The sequence below is a fragment of the Pan paniscus genome, chromosome 11 (genome assembly GCF_029289425.2).
Source record: "Pan paniscus chromosome 11, NHGRI_mPanPan1-v2.0_pri, whole genome shotgun sequence".
Taxonomy (NCBI): Eukaryota; Metazoa; Chordata; class Mammalia; order Primates; family Hominidae; genus Pan; species Pan paniscus.
In genome coordinates, this window is record NC_073260.2 from 14,802,477 (window position 1) to 14,822,303 (window position 19,827).

The 19,827-nt window shown below is 42.5% G+C and overlaps 1 protein-coding gene across 8 annotated transcripts in view; it reads left to right on the plus strand.

Moving 5' to 3' along the window:
• NR6A1 (nuclear receptor subfamily 6 group A member 1) overlaps nt 1–19,827 on the plus strand; it is a 254,041-nt gene that overhangs the window by 218,346 nt on the left and 15,868 nt on the right. For 5 of the 8 annotated variants that reach the window (XM_055117619.2, XM_055117621.2, XM_055117623.2 and 2 more), the window contains 4 exons: nt 9,143–9,198; nt 12,812–12,966; nt 14,683–14,910; nt 16,856–17,110. In XM_055117619.2, the coding sequence (XP_054973594.1) occupies nt 9,143–9,198; nt 12,812–12,966; nt 14,683–14,910; nt 16,856–17,110 (694 nt within the window). The remainder of the gene's footprint in view (nt 1–9,142; nt 9,199–12,811; nt 12,967–14,682; nt 14,911–16,855; nt 17,111–19,827) is intronic. The other 3 variants (XM_055117620.2, XM_055117622.2, XM_034929033.3) reach the window with 1 other exon arrangement.

Here is a 19,827-nt window from a genome sequence, read left to right on the forward strand (position 1 = left end):
ATAACATATAAAATACCCAGCAAGGTATTAGGGGTTCATAGCAGCAGTGTTCAGGGATGGGGGTGTTAGTCAGATATAATGAACTATTCAAACTGGTTTTATAGCATTATGAATGCAGACATCCAGATATACTCAGACTGGTTTTATTGTGTATGAGATAAGAAGGACCTTTTAAAAACTTGCCCATCATGAAGAAAGGTAAGAGAGATGTGGAAGTGCATTTAGATAAATTTAGGTGGTTTATAATTTATTATAAATACTAATATTGAGCACTTATTTATGTACCCTCCATATATATATTATACCACTGAATACATACAACAACCCTGTTATTAACTATTATCCCCAGTTTACAGATACAGCTTAGGGAGGTAAAATGAGTTAGCAATAGTTTAGGGGTGGTTATGTTGACAGTTAATAGTTAACTAAATTATAATTTGTTATTAAGCAGAGCTTGTACCTGCTTAATACGGACACGGACAATGTACTGCTTCACATGTCTACCATGTGGCATAGCTGTTTACATGTTGGAATGCCCTGTGTTTACTGGATGATGACTGCCATAGTAGGACATTTGAAGTGTTACCAAGTTTGTCCCCTGCCTGTCTTTCTAACTCATTTCTGAACACTGTGCCTCAGGGATGCCTTACACTGCTGTGCCTGTACTCAGGTTTTTTCCTCTACTTGGAGATCTTTTCCCTTCCCCACTGTCAGTTTCCTCTTATTGAAATCTTTTCCAGCCACCAATACCAAACATGTACTGTCTGAAGAGTCTGTCAACTTCCTGCCCTCACCCTGTTTTGGTTTTGGCCTCCACTTCTCTCATCTCCCTTTGTTGCCCTCACTGTGAGTATCTTATGAAAGCTTAGTTATTATGGGTTGCCTTCTTGACTGCTGTCTCTGATGAATCATCCTGCTTGTTCAGCTGGAGTGTGAGATTCTGAGGCTTCCAGCAAAACTCACCTGTTTTAGGGAAGAAGAAACTTAACCTTATAACCCCTCTGACCATAGTCAGAAGACACACGGAGTATGAGGGACAGGGAGCTAGCTGTCTCCTTAGGACTGTTTGCATGCAGAGCAGGCAGACCCAGTTGCCTGGTGAAGTCTGCGTCAGGGAGAGAAACTCTGCCACCTCCTGGTTGGTGCTGCGAAAGCAGGATTAAAATTGCAGCTGCCATGGGAGTATTTTGGGGGTAAGGAATGTTCTGTATGGACCTGTGGTGGTTCACACATAATTCTGTGCATTTGTCAAAACCCATAGAACTTTACACCACAAAAAAATAAATGTTACTATATGTGAAAATTTGTTTAATCAGCTAGGATGTTTTGGGGGTTACAGGGCAGAGAGAAAGAATGCACACTATGACAAATGAATCTAGCTGGTGTTACAAATGAGTCACATAACCACACTTAAGGGGTTGGAGAAAAAAGGAGCTAACCTTTGAAAAGTATTTTGACTGTATACTGTAAGGCTAAAAACAAAAAGAATTACATACAAACAAAGCACTCTAGTTTGTAAAATTTGTTTCTCTCATGGTTATGTGTTAGGAATTTTTTCGCTACTTCATTTGTATAATAGAGTAGAATCAGCAAGTAAATATATTGTGGACAATGAGAGTCAGGTTTCTCACATCAGAGAAAGAAAGAAGTTATAAATCAGCAAAGGAGAAGGCCAGAATGAATCCCCTCGTGCTAGATTGGAATCAGTGTATCAATATGTATTCGTGTTTCAGATAGATTTAAAAATACATAGATACCTTGTGTGGGTAGGTGAGTTAGTGTACATATGTATATTTCCAAGCTCTAGCCACTGAGAGGGGCTAGAAGCAGATACCCCAGGAGCAATGAGTACACCCAGCACCCAGATCTTGGCTTCCAAATATCAATGAAAGGAATGAGGACTCATTGGAAAACTGGTTGATTCCAAGGCTGGGGTAGGGGAAATGTAAAATGATCCTGGAGCATCTTAAGGGGCCAGCAAGTTAGGAAGTGCTTTCTAAAAAAAGAAAGGAAGCATATCAAAGGGCACAGAAGCCAACCTGAAAGAACTTCTGATGGCCAACGGTGGAACAACTTGAGGAACAATAACTGTAGGATTAATTTATAACCCAAAGGATAAAAATATCCATGAGTTCATACCGAAAGGAATAAGTGAATAAATAAAGAGAAGTGATCATTTTTCCTTTAAGTGAATTCTGATTAACAAATGTAGAAGGAGGCCAGGCTTAGTGGCTCACACCTGTAATCCCAGCACTTTGGGAGGCCAAGGCAAGAGGATCACTTGAGCCCTGGAGTTCAAGACCAGCCTGAGCAGCATAGTGAGACTCCATCTCTATAAATATAAATATAAATATAAATGTAGAAGGAATGAGGGAAATAGAAAAATCACCATTAGGGCTGGGCACAGTGATTCATGCCTGTAATCCCAATACTTTGGGAGGCCGGAGCAGGTGGATTGCTTAAGCTCAGGAGTTCAAGACCAGCCTTGGTATCATGCTGAAACCCCGTCTATACAAAAAAAAATACAAAAATTAGCTGGCACGGTGGCATGTGCCTACAGTCCCGGCTACTCTGGAGGCTAAGGTAAACCTGGGAGACGGAGGTTGCAGTAAGCCAAGATCACGCCACTGTACTCCACCCTGGGCAACAAACCAAAAAAAAAAAAAAAAAAAATTCACCATTAGAACATCACAGTAATAATTGCGACAAGCAAAACCTACTAATGGATGCTAAATAAGTGGCATCAATGTCAACAGAAACAGAATATTTGCATAGTCTGCAAATACATAGTAATTACAAAGGGAAAAATAGTAAGTTTATTTAGAGAATTCTGACAGACATAACTTTAGCCAAGTGATCAAGATTAACAGTACCAATAAAACACACCAACATTGTATATACCCCCTGATATGAAACACTGAGAAGGTCACACATATACACACACAGAGAGGTAAGTTCACTCAGTCTAATCCTGAGAAAACAAACAAGCCCATATTGAGGGACATTCTTCAGAATAACTGACATTTGACAAAATACCCATTTGAGAAGTGTCAAAGTCACAAAAAAACAAGGAAAGACTGAGCTGTCACAGATTGGAGAAGACTATGAAGGCATGACAGCTAAATGCAATGTGGGCCCCTGGATTGTGTTCTGGAACAAAAGATATCAGTGAAACAACTGGAGAAATCAAAATAAAGTATGTACTTTGGTTAATAGTATTGTACCAAAGTTAATTTCCTAGTTTTGATGACTAGACATGATTATGTCCATTGTTAAAAGGAGGAGGGTGTATGGGAACTCTCCATACTATTTTTGCAACTCTTGTATAAAGTCTAAACTTACCTCAAAATTTAAAAAATTAACTATTAAAAAAATGCAGCTGCCATTTGTGGCTGGGGCTTTTTCACCTATGTGCAAGACAGCTCTCTGTTGTCTTCCATCTTTGGATATGGAACTGAGTATCTTTTCAGACCTGAAAGTTGGCTGGTCAGAAAACTCCTTAGCAAAGCAATGAGGAAGATCTAAAGAAGGGTGGTGAATGGAGACTGGGCCCTGTCTGTCCATCCCCACTACTGCACTAGTATCCCCCATGTATGTTCCTTACCCATCTTGCAGTCTTCGGGATAAAGTCAGGCTCCTTAAGGTGATTTTCAAGGCCCCTCTGACACTGGCATCAGCCACCTGATCCCTTTCCTTCTCCATTTGGTGTTCCCCACTCACAATCTGCATTCCATCCTAGTTCTTCAAAAACCCAGTGATGTTTCCTGTTTTGCACATGTGGTTTCATCTGCCTGGAAGAAGAGGGGGTTTCATCCACCCCTTCTTCTACTCCTGACTTCAAGGTTCAAGGGACACCATCCCCCACCAGATAACCCTCCTGTGCTTCCACAGCTTTTTTGCATGCCTTCTGCCATAACCCTGGTCATCTTGTGTTATCTTTCTCTGTTCACTCATCTGTTTCCCTCATTATTAGACAATGAGCCCCTCAAGGGCCATGATCAAGTCCTACTTTTCTGTTGGTCCTTCAGCAAATAACTCAGTAGTGATAGGATGCTCCCTGGTTAGATGGATTGACTGTGATGGAGGGCCATGGCAGGAAGTGGGATGGGGAAAATATTGTCAGAGGAGAAATGAGGATACAGTCAGCTTCGTGGCGGGTGGTGGGGGTGGGTGTCATGTTAGTTAAGTAACTGTGAAAAAATAAAAAATTTCCTTCACTCTGTGGTCTCATAACTTGCTAACTAGTTCAAAAGTATAAAGGTCAAGGAAAGCTTCTTGGAGGAGGTGATGTTTGCAGAATGGCATTGTGAGGCAGTGATCCTGTGGCATCGCCATATCACTTTACCAGGGTAAAAAGTGCCCCAGGACACAACACAGAGGTCTGCATGAAGCACTGAGAAATCTCAAGGAGGGATAACATTTGAGCAGAATCTTAAAGAAATCAAAGTTCGTGTTCCTTACAAACATTTTTTTTACATTTCTTACATTTTCCTTATGAACTTTTTTTTTTACATTTTATTATACCAAAAAAATTTGTAGAGACAAGTTTTCAGCATGTTGCCCAGGCAGCTCTTGAACTGAGGATCAAGTTCAGCTGAGCTAAACTGAGCTCAAGCAATCCTCCCGCCTCAGTCTCCCAAAGTGCTGGGATTATAGGCATGAGCATATGCCTGCCAAAAGATTGTTTTTAAATTAAGACTTTAAAATTTTGTTCTGTTTTATTTTTAAATAATTTCAAGCTTGCAGAAAAGTTGCAACAGTAGTAAGAATTCCCATATGCCCTTTACCTAAATTCACCAATTGTTAACATTTTGCCACATTTGCTTTACCATGCTATTTGTTTTATTATTTTCCCTCCCCCCTCCCCCTTGCTCTTCTTTCTGTCTCTCTCTTCCACCTTCCCCACTTCCCACAGGTAAGTAAGTGTGTGTGCGCCTGCATGTGCGCACCTTCTTAGCCATTTGAGAGTGAGGAATAGGCAGTGTTCCTCTTATTTCTAGCAATCACAGTACTGTTATCAAAATCAGGAAATTTAACATGACACAATACTATCTTATTAGCAGATCTTATTCAATTTTTGCCAGTCATCCCAGTGTCCTTTATAGCAATTTTATTTTCTCTGATCTAGAAGCCACTTCAGGAAATCACATTACATTTAGTTTTTATGTCTTTTCAGTCTCTTTTAATCTGAAATAGTTCATCAGTCTTTCTTTGTCTTTATTAACATTGTCGATTTTGAAGCAAATAGGTCATGTATTTTGTAGAATATCCCTTAATTTGGGCTTGTCAGTTTCCTCACGAATACATGCAGGTTATGCATTTTTCGCAAGAATGCCATAGAAATGATGTTGTGTCCTTCTTAGACCATAATATCAAGAGCACATGATGTAAGTGTATACCCATTATTGGTGATATTAACTTGAATCACTTGGTTATGATGTTGTCACTTAGGGAAGGTGATGTTGCCAGATTTTTCCACTTTAAGTTTCTTTCTGAGTACAGGCAACATATGCAGAGACAGAACTATGTAAAATGGAATAGCATGTTTAAAGACTAACAAATAGTTATCTACATGTAGGGTATAGCATTTATGGCAAGAGATGAGGATGAGGGGTCCCACCAGAACCAGATGATAGATGGTCTTGAATGCCATGCTAAGGAGCTTAGATTTGGCCCATGAACCAAAGGCACCACCGACAGGTTTTGAGTGGAGCTTTGATGTAGTTAGCTTTGTTATTTATGGTTTCTGGGTTTTGTTGACTGCCTAAGCCCAAGCAAATGAAGAATGGTAGGCATATGAGTTCCAAAGCAGAAAAAGTGTTTGTGGTGCCTTCTGAGAAGATAGAAGAGCCATGGCTAGGGCCATTCTCTTTCTTAGACTTAGATAAGAGTTACAGCAGAACCATTCCTGTAATACTGCACACAGGAGCCATTTGTTCTTTTTAATCAAATCACTGCCAAATAGATTTTAGCCCTGCTGAAAAACTTGTTAGTTCAGTATGGCATCAAGGAACAAGTACAGCTTTAGAATCAGAAGATCTAAATGGAAACTCCAGCTCTGTCAGTTCTTCCCTGAGCAAATCTCTTTACCTCTCTGAGCTCTGTTTCCTCATCTCAAAAATGCGTGGGAGAATAATACACCTTCCAAGGTGGTTGTGAGGATCACATGAGATAACATACATATGTGCAAGAACATTATAAGTTTGAAAATATGGTCCAAGTTTTTGTTTTTAACAGAGGCAGTGTGGCACATTGTATTGATTTCCACACTTCAGGTGGTTTCATGGCATCTTGACCGATTTTATCATCTCTAAATGGGTACTGCTGTTTATATTAGTCTTTCAATAACTTTTAAAAATCAAAGTTAATTTTTAAAGGCAATTCTTTACCACCTCATTAAAACTTTGTTCTGTTTTATTTTGAAGTAATTTCAAGCTTACAGAAAATTTGCAACAGTAGTAAATTCTCATCTGCCCTTTACCTAAATTCACCAATTGTTAACATTTTGCCATGTGAGTTGCACATCAGAATAAATGTATAATTTAAGAATAATTAAGAATGTATAATTAAGAGTTTATGCACCACCTAAAAGTATCTTATGTTTCTCCACTAGGATGCATACATAGTAGTAGTAGAAAGAAGTCTGGTCTTACAGTCTGATAGCGTGGGTTCCAACCCTGATTCTGCTCTTTAGTTTCTGTCTCTTCCAGCAAAATACTTCATTTCTGTGAGCCTTAGATCCATCTGTTCAATGGGAGTGATACTAATACTTTACTCATGAGTGATTTTACCTCAGAGAACAGTATGTAACACATAGTAGATTTCTATCATATACACATTTTGTTACTCTGGGTGGGGTCGAGGAAGAAGATGAACATTTTTTTGAGATGGAGTTTTGCTCTTGTTGCCCAGGCTGGAGTGCAATAGCACCATCTCAGTTCACCGCAACCTCCACCTCCCGGGTTCAAGCAATTCTCCTGCCTCAGCCTCCCGAGTAGCTGGGATTACAGGCATGTGCCACCACGCCCGGCTAATTTTGAATTTTTAGTAGAGACATGGTTTCTCCATGTTGGTCAGGCTGGTCTTGAACTCCCAATCTCAGGTGATCTGCCCTCCTCAGCCTTCCAAAGTGCTGGGATTACAAGTGTGAGCCACTGTGCTTGGCCGATGAGCTTTTGAATTTCAGAACAAGACATTGGCAAGATGTAAATCTTTAAGACATGTGGCCCTTTAAATGAAAAGTAAAGTATGTTGCTTTCTTTTCACACCTCCAGGACAGTGAAAATGAGGTAACAGCCGAACTATTAATATATTTGGTGTTGTATTCCAGTGACAGATCTTTGTTCTCTACCTATGAGCTGAAATAAAGACATGTGAGATGTTATTATTGGAAATAGAAATACCCAAAGACTGTCATTGACCATGGAACAGCAGAGAAGCGATTGTAAAGATTTTAGAACTTGAAATTAGATTGAAAGAGACCTCCCAGCCAACAAGCAGCATACATCTAGCTCTAACATAGGCTATGTATGTTTCTTACTCCAAATTCACAACAGCTTTTTATAAAGCAGACCGACCATGTTGCCTCCACTTAGCAGATGAAAATATTAAGATTCTAGCAAAGTTGAGAATAGAACCTTGGATTTTTAACTCAAAGAGGCTAGGGAGAGGGAAGGATTAGTTACTAAGTGCTTACTTTACATGCAAGGCCCTAAGGTTGGTGTTTTAGCCATACCATTTTGTGTAATGTAACATAAAACAAGTACCAGTATTTTCTCTTTTCATTTCAGTAAACTGAAGTCCAGAGAGGCAAAGAAACTTGTTCATAATTATACAGACCAGGAAGAAACAGGATTTGGAACCTAACTTACTTAATTCTGAATTTCCTGTCAGCCTTTTAGTTACCTCAGAAACAGGGTTATATACTTGGAGCTCCCACCTTTTGAGGCAATCAGTCCCTTCCTGTGGAACTTTCTAGATTCCTTATGTTAATTTTTTAAAGTGGCAGGTATATCCTAGCAAGGCCTGCTATTACATAATGTCATTAGCTTATCTTCTGTCATTGTTAACATTAACCCCTTCCAAGCTACCCTCCACAGTGGCTGTCAGAAAGATTTTTTAAAAATCCCAATATGACCGCAGTGCCCCCCTACATTCCTTCTTGTCCTCAAGCTCCTTAGCTAAAGTTATACCCTAGTCTGGCATTCAAGGCTCTTTATAATCTAGGCCCAATTGGCCTTTCCACCCTTATCTCATGCTACTCTTCCCCCACATAGGCCACCCTTCCCCTATGCTTTAGCCAGATTAAGCCGCTTGGAAATTCCCAGAAAGAAGAGCTTATTCTTACCTTCAGCTTGCTTTTTTTGTACACTGTTCGCTCAACCTGGAGCACTCTTTTCCTGGCTGCCTAAATCCTACTTAACCTTTAAGACTCAGTTCAGAAGTTTTCTTTTCCAGAAAGGATTGCCTAATACCATGGTCCTACTATAATTGCAAATCAGGGGTTCTTCTCTATGCCCCCCGTATTAAGTGTTCCATAAAGAGTGATGATAATATTAGTAGTAGTTGTTATTCTTAGTCAGGAGATACTACTTAAAGGATGCTTTTTATACTTAGTAAATGCTAGGTAAGTTCCTTCAACTACACAGGTGCTCTACTGACTGCCTTTGCAGGGAGAAACCATTGAGGTCAAAATTCTGATTAATGAAAAAAACCAAAAAACCTGTTCTGATTCTACAAATCAAATCTAAACTTAGGCTGGGAATACAAACTATTTTATTTAAAAATGGAAATACTCTGTCCCTCCCCTAGAATTTGTCAAAACCTTAAGATGCATCATCCTGGCAGGATGTTTGTAACTGAAGGACTAGCGAGCAGTGCTATCACCTTTTTCGAACATATTGAATGTATACAGTGTGTGTAGTATGTACGCAATGCCTTGGGGGCCCCAAAATATTGCTGCCTGTGAAGGAGCCTGGAATAATAGAAAGAATTGTGTGTTTTGGATCCAGAAGGACCTGTGTTTTAATGTTGGATTCACTAATTACTGTCTTATGCTTTTGGCCAAGTAAACTCTCTTTTTGTGCTAAGACTTATATGAGTGTGCTTCTGACTGCCTTTCTTGACTTATGTTTCCTTCCAGCTATCAGAGAAGATGGCATGCCTGGAGGCCGGAATAAGAGCATTGGGCCAGTCCAGGTGAGTTCTAGACCTCAGTCTCTGTGGTCCGTCCTGGAAGCCCAGGGCTCCAGCTGTTCCTGAAACTGCTCACCTTGACTCTTTGATCTGCTGCTGAGGAGAGCCATCTTTGCTTTCATTTCTGTAAAAGTGCTTTTACATCCTAGATGTGAAAGTGCTTTGAAAATCTTAAATATGTAAGTTAATGATTAAAGCTCTTCCTGTGATCCCTCAGCCTTTCCTAAGGATTTCACAGACAGTGAACCCAGTTATGGTTCTGAACCATCCAGAGGACTTTTTGATCAGTCCTTAAGGTTATAGATAACTAAGCCTGGCAGAAATGAGCAAGACTACTTTGCTTTGTTCATTTCATCTAAAAAATATATCAGCAGAATATTATTGTCTTATTGTAGAGTAGGAATGATAATACCCCCATTCAATCCCACAAACATTTACTGAGTTCCTACTCTTCCAGGCCCTATACTGTGAACTCAGTCTAATGGGAGAAACAGATAGGTAAACAGACATCATAGTAAGGTGAGAGGTAACAGAGGATGCCCAGGGACTACAGAGGGAGGGGCATCTATTCTGCTTGGGCTAGAGCCGTGGTTGGGGACTAGAGACACTCAAGAAAATAGACTGTGAAGAGACCCAACGATGAATCTTTATGACAAGGAGTTTGTTCAATTAGGCTGCAACATTCGGCACATGTAGTAGAGTGGCAGAAGATAAGGCAGAATCCTTGAATTTGGAATCAGTTCATTAGGGAGTGGCCTTCAAGTCTTTGACTACAGCTCCTTAGGAAAAGTCTTTGTTGGGCCAGCCTACACCACTTGTTCTTACCCATTGTTCTTACTTGCCAGCAGAAGAGCTTCATGAGGGTAGAAAATTGGATATATCTCTGCCCATCAGGTGAATCCCTTGGCACATTAGTAGGCAGAGAGCATGCCTTAGGAATTACTAGTGGCCAGGAGCAGTGGCACACGCCTGTAATCCCAGCACTTTGGGTGGCTGAGGCAGGAAGATTGCTTGAGGCCAGGAGTTCAAGACGAGCCTGGGCGACATAGCAAGACAGACCCTGTCTCTACCAAAAAATAAAATAAAAATTTAAAAAACTATTATTGTTACTGGTATGAGCCAAGAGGCAACCACTAAAAGGTTTTATTTAGATTTGCATTTTAGGAAGATCATTCTAGCAGGTAGAAATGGTTTGTGAGGAGTGAGGTGAGGGTGAGTGAAACTGAGGGAGAGAGAAAGCAGTTAGAAGGTTTTCACAGAAATACAGGCAAGAGATACAGATAATAGTTTGAAGCAGAGCAATGGCAGTGCAGATAGAGGGGAGAGAATAGACTCAAGAGATATTTACTGGGTAAATTTATAGGATTTAGCCAGTTAAATGTGAGGGAATGAAAGAAAGGTGTTCAGAGTTGTCTTAAGACATACACTGATGATGTTTGGGGGATTTCTTATCATATGAGCACAGCATACATTCAGTCAGGCTGTGTGATTCCCAACTCTGCTGTGTTTATTCTTTTTTTCTAAAACATTTTTATTCTCGTTATTCAAGTCATATATATGTCTTACAAATTCTTTTTGTTTCTTGGTCTGGACTAATAGCTGCTCTTTTTTATTATGGCAGAAGTAAAAACCATATAACACGAAATCTACCTTTTGAACAAAATTTTAATTATACAGTACAGTGTTGTTAACTATATACACACTCTGATACAGCAAATCTTTAGAACTTTTTCATCTTACATGACTGAAACACTATACCCATTAGACAGCAGTTCCTCATTTTCCTCTCCCTTTGCCCATGGCAGCCACCATTCCACTTTCTGCTTATAAGAGTTTGACTACTTTAGATACCTCATAAAGTGGAATCATGCAGTATTTGTGCTTCTGTGACTAGTTTATTGCACTTGGTGTAATGTCATCATGGTTCCCCCTTGGTATAGCTTATAACAGGACTTTCCTCTTTTTTAAGGTGTTTTATGTATATATCACATTTTCTTTAGGCATTTCTCTGTCATCAGACACTTAAATTGTTTTCACTTCTTGACTATTTTGAATAATGCTGCAGTGAACGTGGGAGTGCAGATATCTCTTCACAATCCTAATTTCAGTTCTTTTGGATTAATACCCATAGATGGGATTGCTGGATCAGATGGTGTTTCTGTTTTTAACTTTTTGAGGAACCTCCATGCTGTTTTCCATAGTGGTTGCACCGTTTTACATTCCCACTAACAGTGCACAAGGGTTTCCATTTCTTCACATCCTTACCAGCACTTGTTATTTTCTGGACTGGTTTTTTGTTTGTTTGTTTGTTTGGGGGGTTTTTTGTTGTTGTTGTGTTCTTTTACATACAACAGACATCATAACAGGTGTGAGGTAATATCTTCAAGTTTTGATTTGTATTTTCCTGATGATAAGTGATATTGAGCATCTTTTTATATACCTATTGGTCATTTGTCTTCTTTGGAGAAATGTCTGTTCAAGTTTCTTGTTCATTTTTCAGTGGGTTTTGTTTTGTTTTTTTTCTGTTCCTGAGTTATGGGAGTTCCTTGTATGTTGTGGATGTTGACCCCTTATCAAATGTATGGTAATATATTCTCCCATTTCATAGGTTATCTTTTTACCCTGTTGATTGTTTCCTTTGTTGCACAGAAGCTTTTTAGTTTAATGTAGTCACACTTGGCTGTTTTTGTTCTGTTGTCTGTACTTTTGGTGTTGTATCCAAGAAATCACCGGCAAGACCAGTTTTATGAAGATTTTCCCCTGTGTTTTCTCCAAGGAGTTTTATAGTTTTAGGTCTTACATTTAAATATTTAATCTATTTTGAGGTTGACTTCTGTGAACGGTATAAGGGGTCGATGTCTTTTGGGGGCTGGGGGCGGGGCATGTGGATGTAGTTTTCCCAGCACTATTTGTTGAAGAGAGTATCCAAAATGTGGTGGTAGAAAGCCTCACAAAGGACATGACATTTGGGGTTTTTTGTTTGGTTTTGTTTTGTCTTCTTTTAAGACAGGGTCTTGCTCTGTCACCCAGGCTGGGGTGGGTTAGTGCAATCATGGCTCACTACAGCCTCAATCTTCTGAGCTTAGGCCAGAATCTCCTGCCTCAGTCTCCAGAGTAGGTAGGACTACAGGCATGCACCACCAGGCCCAACTAATTTTTCTATTTTTTGTAGAGACGGGTTTCACCGTGTTGTCCAGGCTGGTCTTGAACTCCTGGAACTCCCAAAGTTTTGGGATTACAGGCATGAGCCACCATGCCTGGCAAGAGGTGACATTTGAATTGAATCTTAAAGGGCAAGTAGGAGATTGTCATTGAGGAGTGGTGTTTCACGGTTAGGAAAGAATAGCCTCAAGGACAAAAAGGAGTTGAAAGAACCTTGAGGCTTCACGGCTTGAGAGTAGTGTAAATGAGCAGGAGGAAGGCCACGAAGGGCCATGGTGCCAGTAGGAAGGAAGCCATGCCGTCCTAAGATTAGTGACAGGCCCGGAATATGGGGATGGAGGAGAGGGAACCTAGGTTTCTGGGAAATCCTATGAGATTTAAATAAGCTCTCAGTCCTGAAGAAAGAACAAGTGTCCTGAGCACCCATCTAACATGTCTCAATTCCTTGTCAAAGATATCGGAAGAAGAAATCGAAAGGATCATGTCTGGGCAGGAGTTTGAGGAAGAGGCCAATCACTGGAGCAACCATGGTGATAGTGACCACAGTTCCCCTGGGAACAGGGCTTCGGAGAGCAACCAGCCCTCACCAGGCTCCACACTGTCTTCCAGGTGAGCTTTAAGGCAAACCCATGGTCATCATCTAGGGATCCCCCACCAAGGGGAGAGCTACAGAAAACCTCTGGCTGAGTATCCCTGCCAGGCTGTCTCAGCCATTGTACTGTTGCTCCCTCAGACTCTTGGAGTAGGGGTCAGGATGATTAAAAACAGTGTTTCCCAGCCCCTTTTATGCTAAAGACCTTGAAAATGTCAGTGGTCTCTTCTGCAGACTGATAAAGTGCTATAGCTTCTATCCATGCCCATGCATTCTTCACCTAACGGAATAACATTTTAAATGTTGCCATTTTCCCTCATTTATTTTATCACTGAAATAAACCTTTTTGACAGTTTTGAATTAAACTGTAATTTCTCTGCCTCACAAGAGTCAATGTTTTTCACTTTATAAATTTTAAGAAACATTGAAGGCTTTTTAAGCCAGTCAAATTTGCTGCTATCAGAGAATACAAACTTAGAAACTCTTGGTTCAAGCATATCTTTAGTTAGTTGTCGAGTGTGAAATAGATCCTTCAGCTATTAGGGAAGCTTTCCTTTCCCCAGAAACCTTTCTTATAGGATATGGATTGACAAACTTTTTCTGCAAAGGCCAGATAGTAAATATTTTCAGCTTTCCGGGCCTAATGGTTTGGATTTCAGCTTCTCCATTCTGCCTTTGTAGTGTGAAAACAGCCATGGCCATGGACATTATGTGAACCAGTGAGCATGGCTGTGTTCCAAAATAGGCAGTGGGCTGGATTTAGCTTGCAAGCCAAAGTTTGCCAACCCCAGTTATAGGAGATACATTTAGGCAAAAGCTGGAAGATTTTTTTTTTCTTAAGAGATGCCAGGCATGGTGGCTCACATCTGTATTCCCAGCACTTTGGGAGGTCAAGGTGGGTAGATTGCTTAAGTCCAGGAGTTCAAGACCAGCCTAGGCAACATGGCAAGACTCTGTCTTTTTTTGTTGTTGTCGTTGTTAATTAAATACTTTTTTTAAAAAAAAGAGATGGAGTCTTGCTATGTTGCCCAGGCTTGTCTCAAATTCCTAGCCTTAAGTGATCCTTCCACCTCAGCCTCCCAAGTAGCTGAAGCTACTCCCAAGTAGGTGCACACCACTGTGGCTGGCTTAGGTTTTTTTTTTTTTAATTAGTTGACAGAGTGGTTAGCTTTCTCCAAGAAAGGAAAGGAAGACAAAAATCTACCTTTGTCTTCATATTTAATTAAAGCTTTTATCCCATTCAGGTGCCCCTTCGTTTGTTCTTTCCTTGGACTATTTAGGGGGTTGTTGCCACATGCCGGGTTCCTTGCTAGATGCTGGATTTGTTTTGTAGCCTAGCCAGGCACTTAGCCTGTCTGTGCCTTAGTTTTCCTAGCAGTATTATAATATAAATACCTACTTTGTCATCATAGTCTACAAGTATCTGTTAAAAAACTGTCCAGACATGGCACCTATACAAAGAATTCATTCAACCAATATTTATTCATTACCTACTCTGCCATGCACTGAGTGTCCAATGGTGACCCCAACATTCATATACCCATAGAGTCTTTGTCTTACAGATGGGAATCTAGTAGGAGAGACATGAATTTAACTATTAATTATGCCCCCTGGCTTGATGAAGACACATACCTCATGTTCAAAGAATACCTAAAGTCACCTTCTGGCTCACTTCCTTTGAGTAATTACTAGACTTGCCATGGCTCTGTTTGACGCAAGACTTTTCTCTCCAGTAGGTCTGTGGAACTGAATGGATTCATGGCCTTCAGGGAACAGTACATGGGAATGTCTGTGCCTCCACATTACCAATATATACCGCACCTTTTTAGCTATTCTGGCCACTCACCACTTCTGCCCCCACAAGCTCGCAGCCTGGATCCCCAGTCATACAGTCTGATTCACCAGCTGTTATCAGCCGAGGACCTGGAACCATTGGGCACGCCCATGTTGATTGAAGATGGGTGAGTGAGCTCCGCCCTTCTTGGCCCCTTGCAGTCTCAAAGTGTCCCTACCCCACACCCACTCGCGTCCCTGGCTCCTATACCCGTGGCTTCAGAATGAGTTGGGGGGATAATGACTCAAGTGTCAGGGGACAAATCTGTGCTTATCTTTGAAACCAGTGATCCCTTATTTTTTCCTTAAGCATCCTTTCTCATAGAGTTGAGGTTACTTTCCAGTTCCTATGGAATTGAGATAGAAGGGCCTTTGATTCTGCTTGGGCCTAGGTAAGCCAGGTGCTGGGATGGGTCAGAGCACTTCCATGCTAGAGATGAGCAGTAATTCTGGGAATAGTTATATATCGGATATAGGCTCCTTCACAAAGCCCTGGCTGGTTGTAGCCTGTCTGCACCCCTCACCAGCATCCCCATGGCTAGCCTGGTGGCATGTGACCACTTTAAGTGCAGGCTTGAGTGGGTAGAAGGAGTATTCTTTCAGTCTTTAGTCAATTCTACCTGAGGAGATAACAGTTCAGCCTTCGGGCCTACCCATTGCTGCATCCATTACTCCTTTGGCCTAGAGCATAAACGATTTGAGTGTTATCAAGCTTAGACCTCCCAGGAAGGTATCCTGAGATTTCTTAAGCTAGTCTCCAGTTTCAGAAGAGGAGATTAAAATATCTACCCACAAGGAGGTCACACAAACCCTTTGTAAATCTAGATGTAGGAAGCCGGGCGTGGTGGCTCATGCCTGTAATCCCAGCACTTTGGGAGGCCTAGGTGGGCGGATCACCAGGTCACGAGTTCCAGACGAGCTGGCCAACATGGTGAAACCCTGTGTGTACTAAAAATACAAAAATTAGCTGGGTGTGGTGGCACACGCCTGTAATCGCAGCTACTCAGTAAGCTGAGGCAGGAGAATTGCTTGAACCCAGGAGGTGGAGGTTGCAGCGAGCTGAGGTTACGGTGAGCCGAGATTGCGCCACTGCACTCCAGCTCTGGGTGACAGAGTGAGACTCCGTCTCAAAAAAAAAAAAAAAATTTAGATGTGGGAGTGTGAGGAAAAGTCTTGGCAAGGGGCCTTGAGAGGAAGAAAGCTGAAACTCTTGGGTCTGTGAGTCTGTGGTCTCAAAGCCCGCTTTTATTCCAGTTTTAGCTTAAAGGAAAGGCTGAGCAATGCTGGTTCCTGAACTCACCACCAGGGGGTGGAGTGAGAGCAGAAAAATCTTCTGAACTTGTTCTCTTTCCTTCAGTGGTCTGGACGCGAGGCTTATTTTTGTGCCAGTTCCTTTGTTAGGTGGGCATCAGATCCACCCCATTAGAGTTCCATTGCCAGAACTTGAACAGGAGTGACTTGGATTTTCTCTAAGACATGGAACATTAGAGAACACCAACAATAAAAGTCATATTCCCTGACAATTGGACACATTTCTTCTTTTTTTTTAGACAGAGTCTTGCTCTGTCTCCCAGGCTGAAGTGCATTAGCGCAATCTCAGCTCACTGCAATCTCCGCCTCTCAGGTTCAAGTGATTCTTCTGCCTCAGCCTCCCGAGTAGCTGGGATTACAGGCATGTGCTACCACGCCCGGCTAATTTTTGTATTTTTAGTAGAGATGGGGTTTCACCATGTTGGCCAGGCTGGTCTCGAACTCCTGAACTCAAGTGGCCTCCAAGTGCTGGGATTACAGGCATGAGCCATTGCACCCAGCCAATTGCACACATTTCTAAGTCTCCTTTCCCCTTAGCAGCCTTTCCTCACCAGACCCGCCTCTCCAGCCCTGAACTTGCTGCTGGCCTCAGCCCTCCCCCTTTATCAGAAAATCACACTGAATGGAACTGGAGACCCGTGGGCATGGAGCAAGGAGCCCATTGCCAGGGTCCCTTTGTGCCCTTGGGACTACCTTCTCTCTGTACCCTTATCCTCACCCTCTGACCAATGGAAGTGACTTTCCCCTGTCCCTGCCCCTCAGATACGCTGTGACACAGGCAGAACTATTTGCCCTGCTTTGCCGCCTGGCCGACGAGCTGCTCTTTAGGCAGATTGCCTGGATCAAGAAACTGCCTTTCTTCTGCGAGCTCTCAATCAAGGATTACACGTGCCTCTTGAGCTCTACGTGGCAGGAGCTAATCCTGCTGTCTTCCCTCACCGTTTACAGCAAGCAGATCTTTGGGGAACTGGCTGATGTCACTGCCAAGTACTCGCCCTCCGATGAAGAACTACACAGGTGAGGCCTCCTGGCTGGGGAGGAAATACCAAACAACCAAACAATTGTCATCCCTGTAAGGCAGAGTTGCCTGGCCCTTCAGAGGATAGGCACTACACCTCATAGGCCTGGATTTGAATCCTCACTCTGCCACTGACTAGATTTGTGACCTTGGCCAAGTCTCTGATCCTCAGGTTCTGAACTGGTAAAATGGGGTGATAACACAATTTCCCCAGTAAGATGGTTGTTAGGAATACATTTTATGCATTCAAGCTTAGCAGAATGCTAAGCTGTAATTTTTTTTAAATTAATTTATTTTTTGAGACAGAGTCTCATTCTGTCGCCCAGGCTGGAATGTAGTGGCGCAATCTTGGCTCACTGCAACCTCTGCCTCCCGGGTTCAAGTGATTCTCCTGCCTCAGCCTCCCAAGTAGTTGGGATTACAGGTGCCTGCCACCACGCCTGGCTAATTTTTGTATTTTTAGTAGAGACGGGGTTTCACCATGTTGGCGAGACTGGTCTCAAACTGTTGACCTCAAGTGATCTACCCGTCTCAGCCTCTCAAAGTGCTGGGATTACAGGTGTGAGCCACCGCACCCAGCTGATCTTTATTATACTTGGATTACTGAGATAACGCATCCAGGAAAAATAAAAATATAAATTCTGCCTACAAGGCAAGAGAGGCTCTGAACTGGAGTTTACAATCCAAGAAAGAGACCTAGGGGTCATTTTGGTGCCTATAGTGTGCCAGGCATTAGGCTAGATTTTTTTTTTTTGAGACGGAGTCTGGCTCTGTCACCCAGGCTGGAGTGCAGTGGTGCAATCTTGGCTCACTGCAAGCTCCGCCTCCCGGTTTCATGCCATTCCCCTGCCTCAGCCACCGGAGTAGCTGGGACTATAGGGGCCCGCCACCACGCCCGGCTAATTTTTTGTATATTTAGTAGAGATGGGGTTTCACCGTGTTAGCCAGGATAGTCTCGATCTCCCAACCTCATGATCCGCCTGCCTTCCAAAGTGCTGGGATTACAGGCGTGAGCCACTGCGCCCGGTCTAGACTAGATATTTTTAATTGTCTTCTTTCTTTCTCGCAGCCTCCAGCCTTATAGGTGGTGGTGTGCCTATTTTATAGATGAGAAAACTGAAATTCAGAGAGACTTTCCCATAAGGGTTTGGGATTTGAATCCAGAGCCTTAGATTTGAGCATATGCCTGCCTGCCTGAAAAGCTTAGGTTCTTTGACTCCGTCTGAGATGTGGTGAGATGTTGAAAGGATAGGACTAAAAGACTGAGCTATTCTCTTTGTCATTTTCTGGCATAAAATTTTATCCCAGCTGTCCAGTATCCTTAAAACCTCCCTGTCCAGAGTGGGTTGTCTCCCTGCTGTTCTGGGGCCTGTCCAAGCACACTTTTTACTCATTTACTCTGCAGACCTGGAGCACAGGGTGACCATATTTTCTGACCCCTAAAATCAAGACAGATGATCTGCTGAGATGACTTTCTGCCTTGTTAATCCATATGAAAAGTCTTATAGCCAGGCATGTGGCTCATGCCTGTAATCCCAGCACTTTGAGAGGCCGAGGCAGGCGGATCACCTGAGGTTGGGAGTTCGAGACCAGCCTGACTGACATGGAGAAACCCTGTCTCTACTAAAAATACAAAAATTAGCCAGGTGTGGTGGCACATGCCTGTAATCCCAGGTACTTGGGAGGCTGAGGCAGGAGAATCGCTTGAACCTGGTAGGTGGAAGTTGCAGTGAGCTGAGATTGTGCCATTGCACTCCAGCCTGGGCGACAAGAGCGAAACTCCGTCTCAAAAAAAAAAAAAAAAAAGTCTTATAATGCTTAGTTTGTATTTAAATAGACATTTCAATAAATGACCTTTATTGGCCAACTCAAAATACTGGAAGTCATGGGATTCCAGGGCACCAAGAAGGAGAAAAGAAAAGGTGCCCCTGGCCAGGTGCGGTGGCTCACCCCTGTAATCCCATCACTTTGAGAGGCTGAGGCAGGCAGATCACGAGGTCAGGAGATCGAGACCATCCTGGCTAACATGGTGAAACCCCGTCTCTACTAAAAATACAAAAATTAGCCGGGCATGGTGGCGGGCGCCTGTAGTCCCAGCTGCTTGGGAGGCTGAGACAGGAGAATGGCGTGAACCCGGGGAGGTGGAGCTTGCAGTGAGCCAAGTTTGCACCACTGCATTCCAGCCTGGGCGACAGAGCGAGACTCCGTCTCAAAAAAAAAAAAAGGTGCCCCTATCCATGAAAGTTGGAGAGGGGAAAGTAGCAGCCCTTACACTTTCTTCACAGAACTGCGATCCATCTCCCCCTCCCACCCAGTTGTGGCATAAAGACAAGCCAAGACTCAAGAAGAGCACAGTGCTCCAAGACCTGCAAGGGCCCTTTGCACAGCTAGGGGAGGGAGGAGTCAGCTTGCTGACTCTCTCTACTTGTTTTCTAGTATTTCCTTATTAATGATGCTTACTGGCTTCAGGGTGATCTGTAAATGACAGAGTTTTGAACCCAGCTGACACTCTGTCTGGTAAATAGAGCTATCTGATTTTGCAGTTGACCTAACCCCTCGTCCAGAGACTCTAATTCATTGTTTCCATCAAATTCCTGTCTCCTGCTCCATAACTCTGCTCCATAGGGGTGTTTGGATAGCAGTCAGCCTGCTCTGGTACTGTCAGGGTTTGCAGAGCTGGCCCAAGGAGCCCAGCCTCTCTGGGTGCCTGGAATCT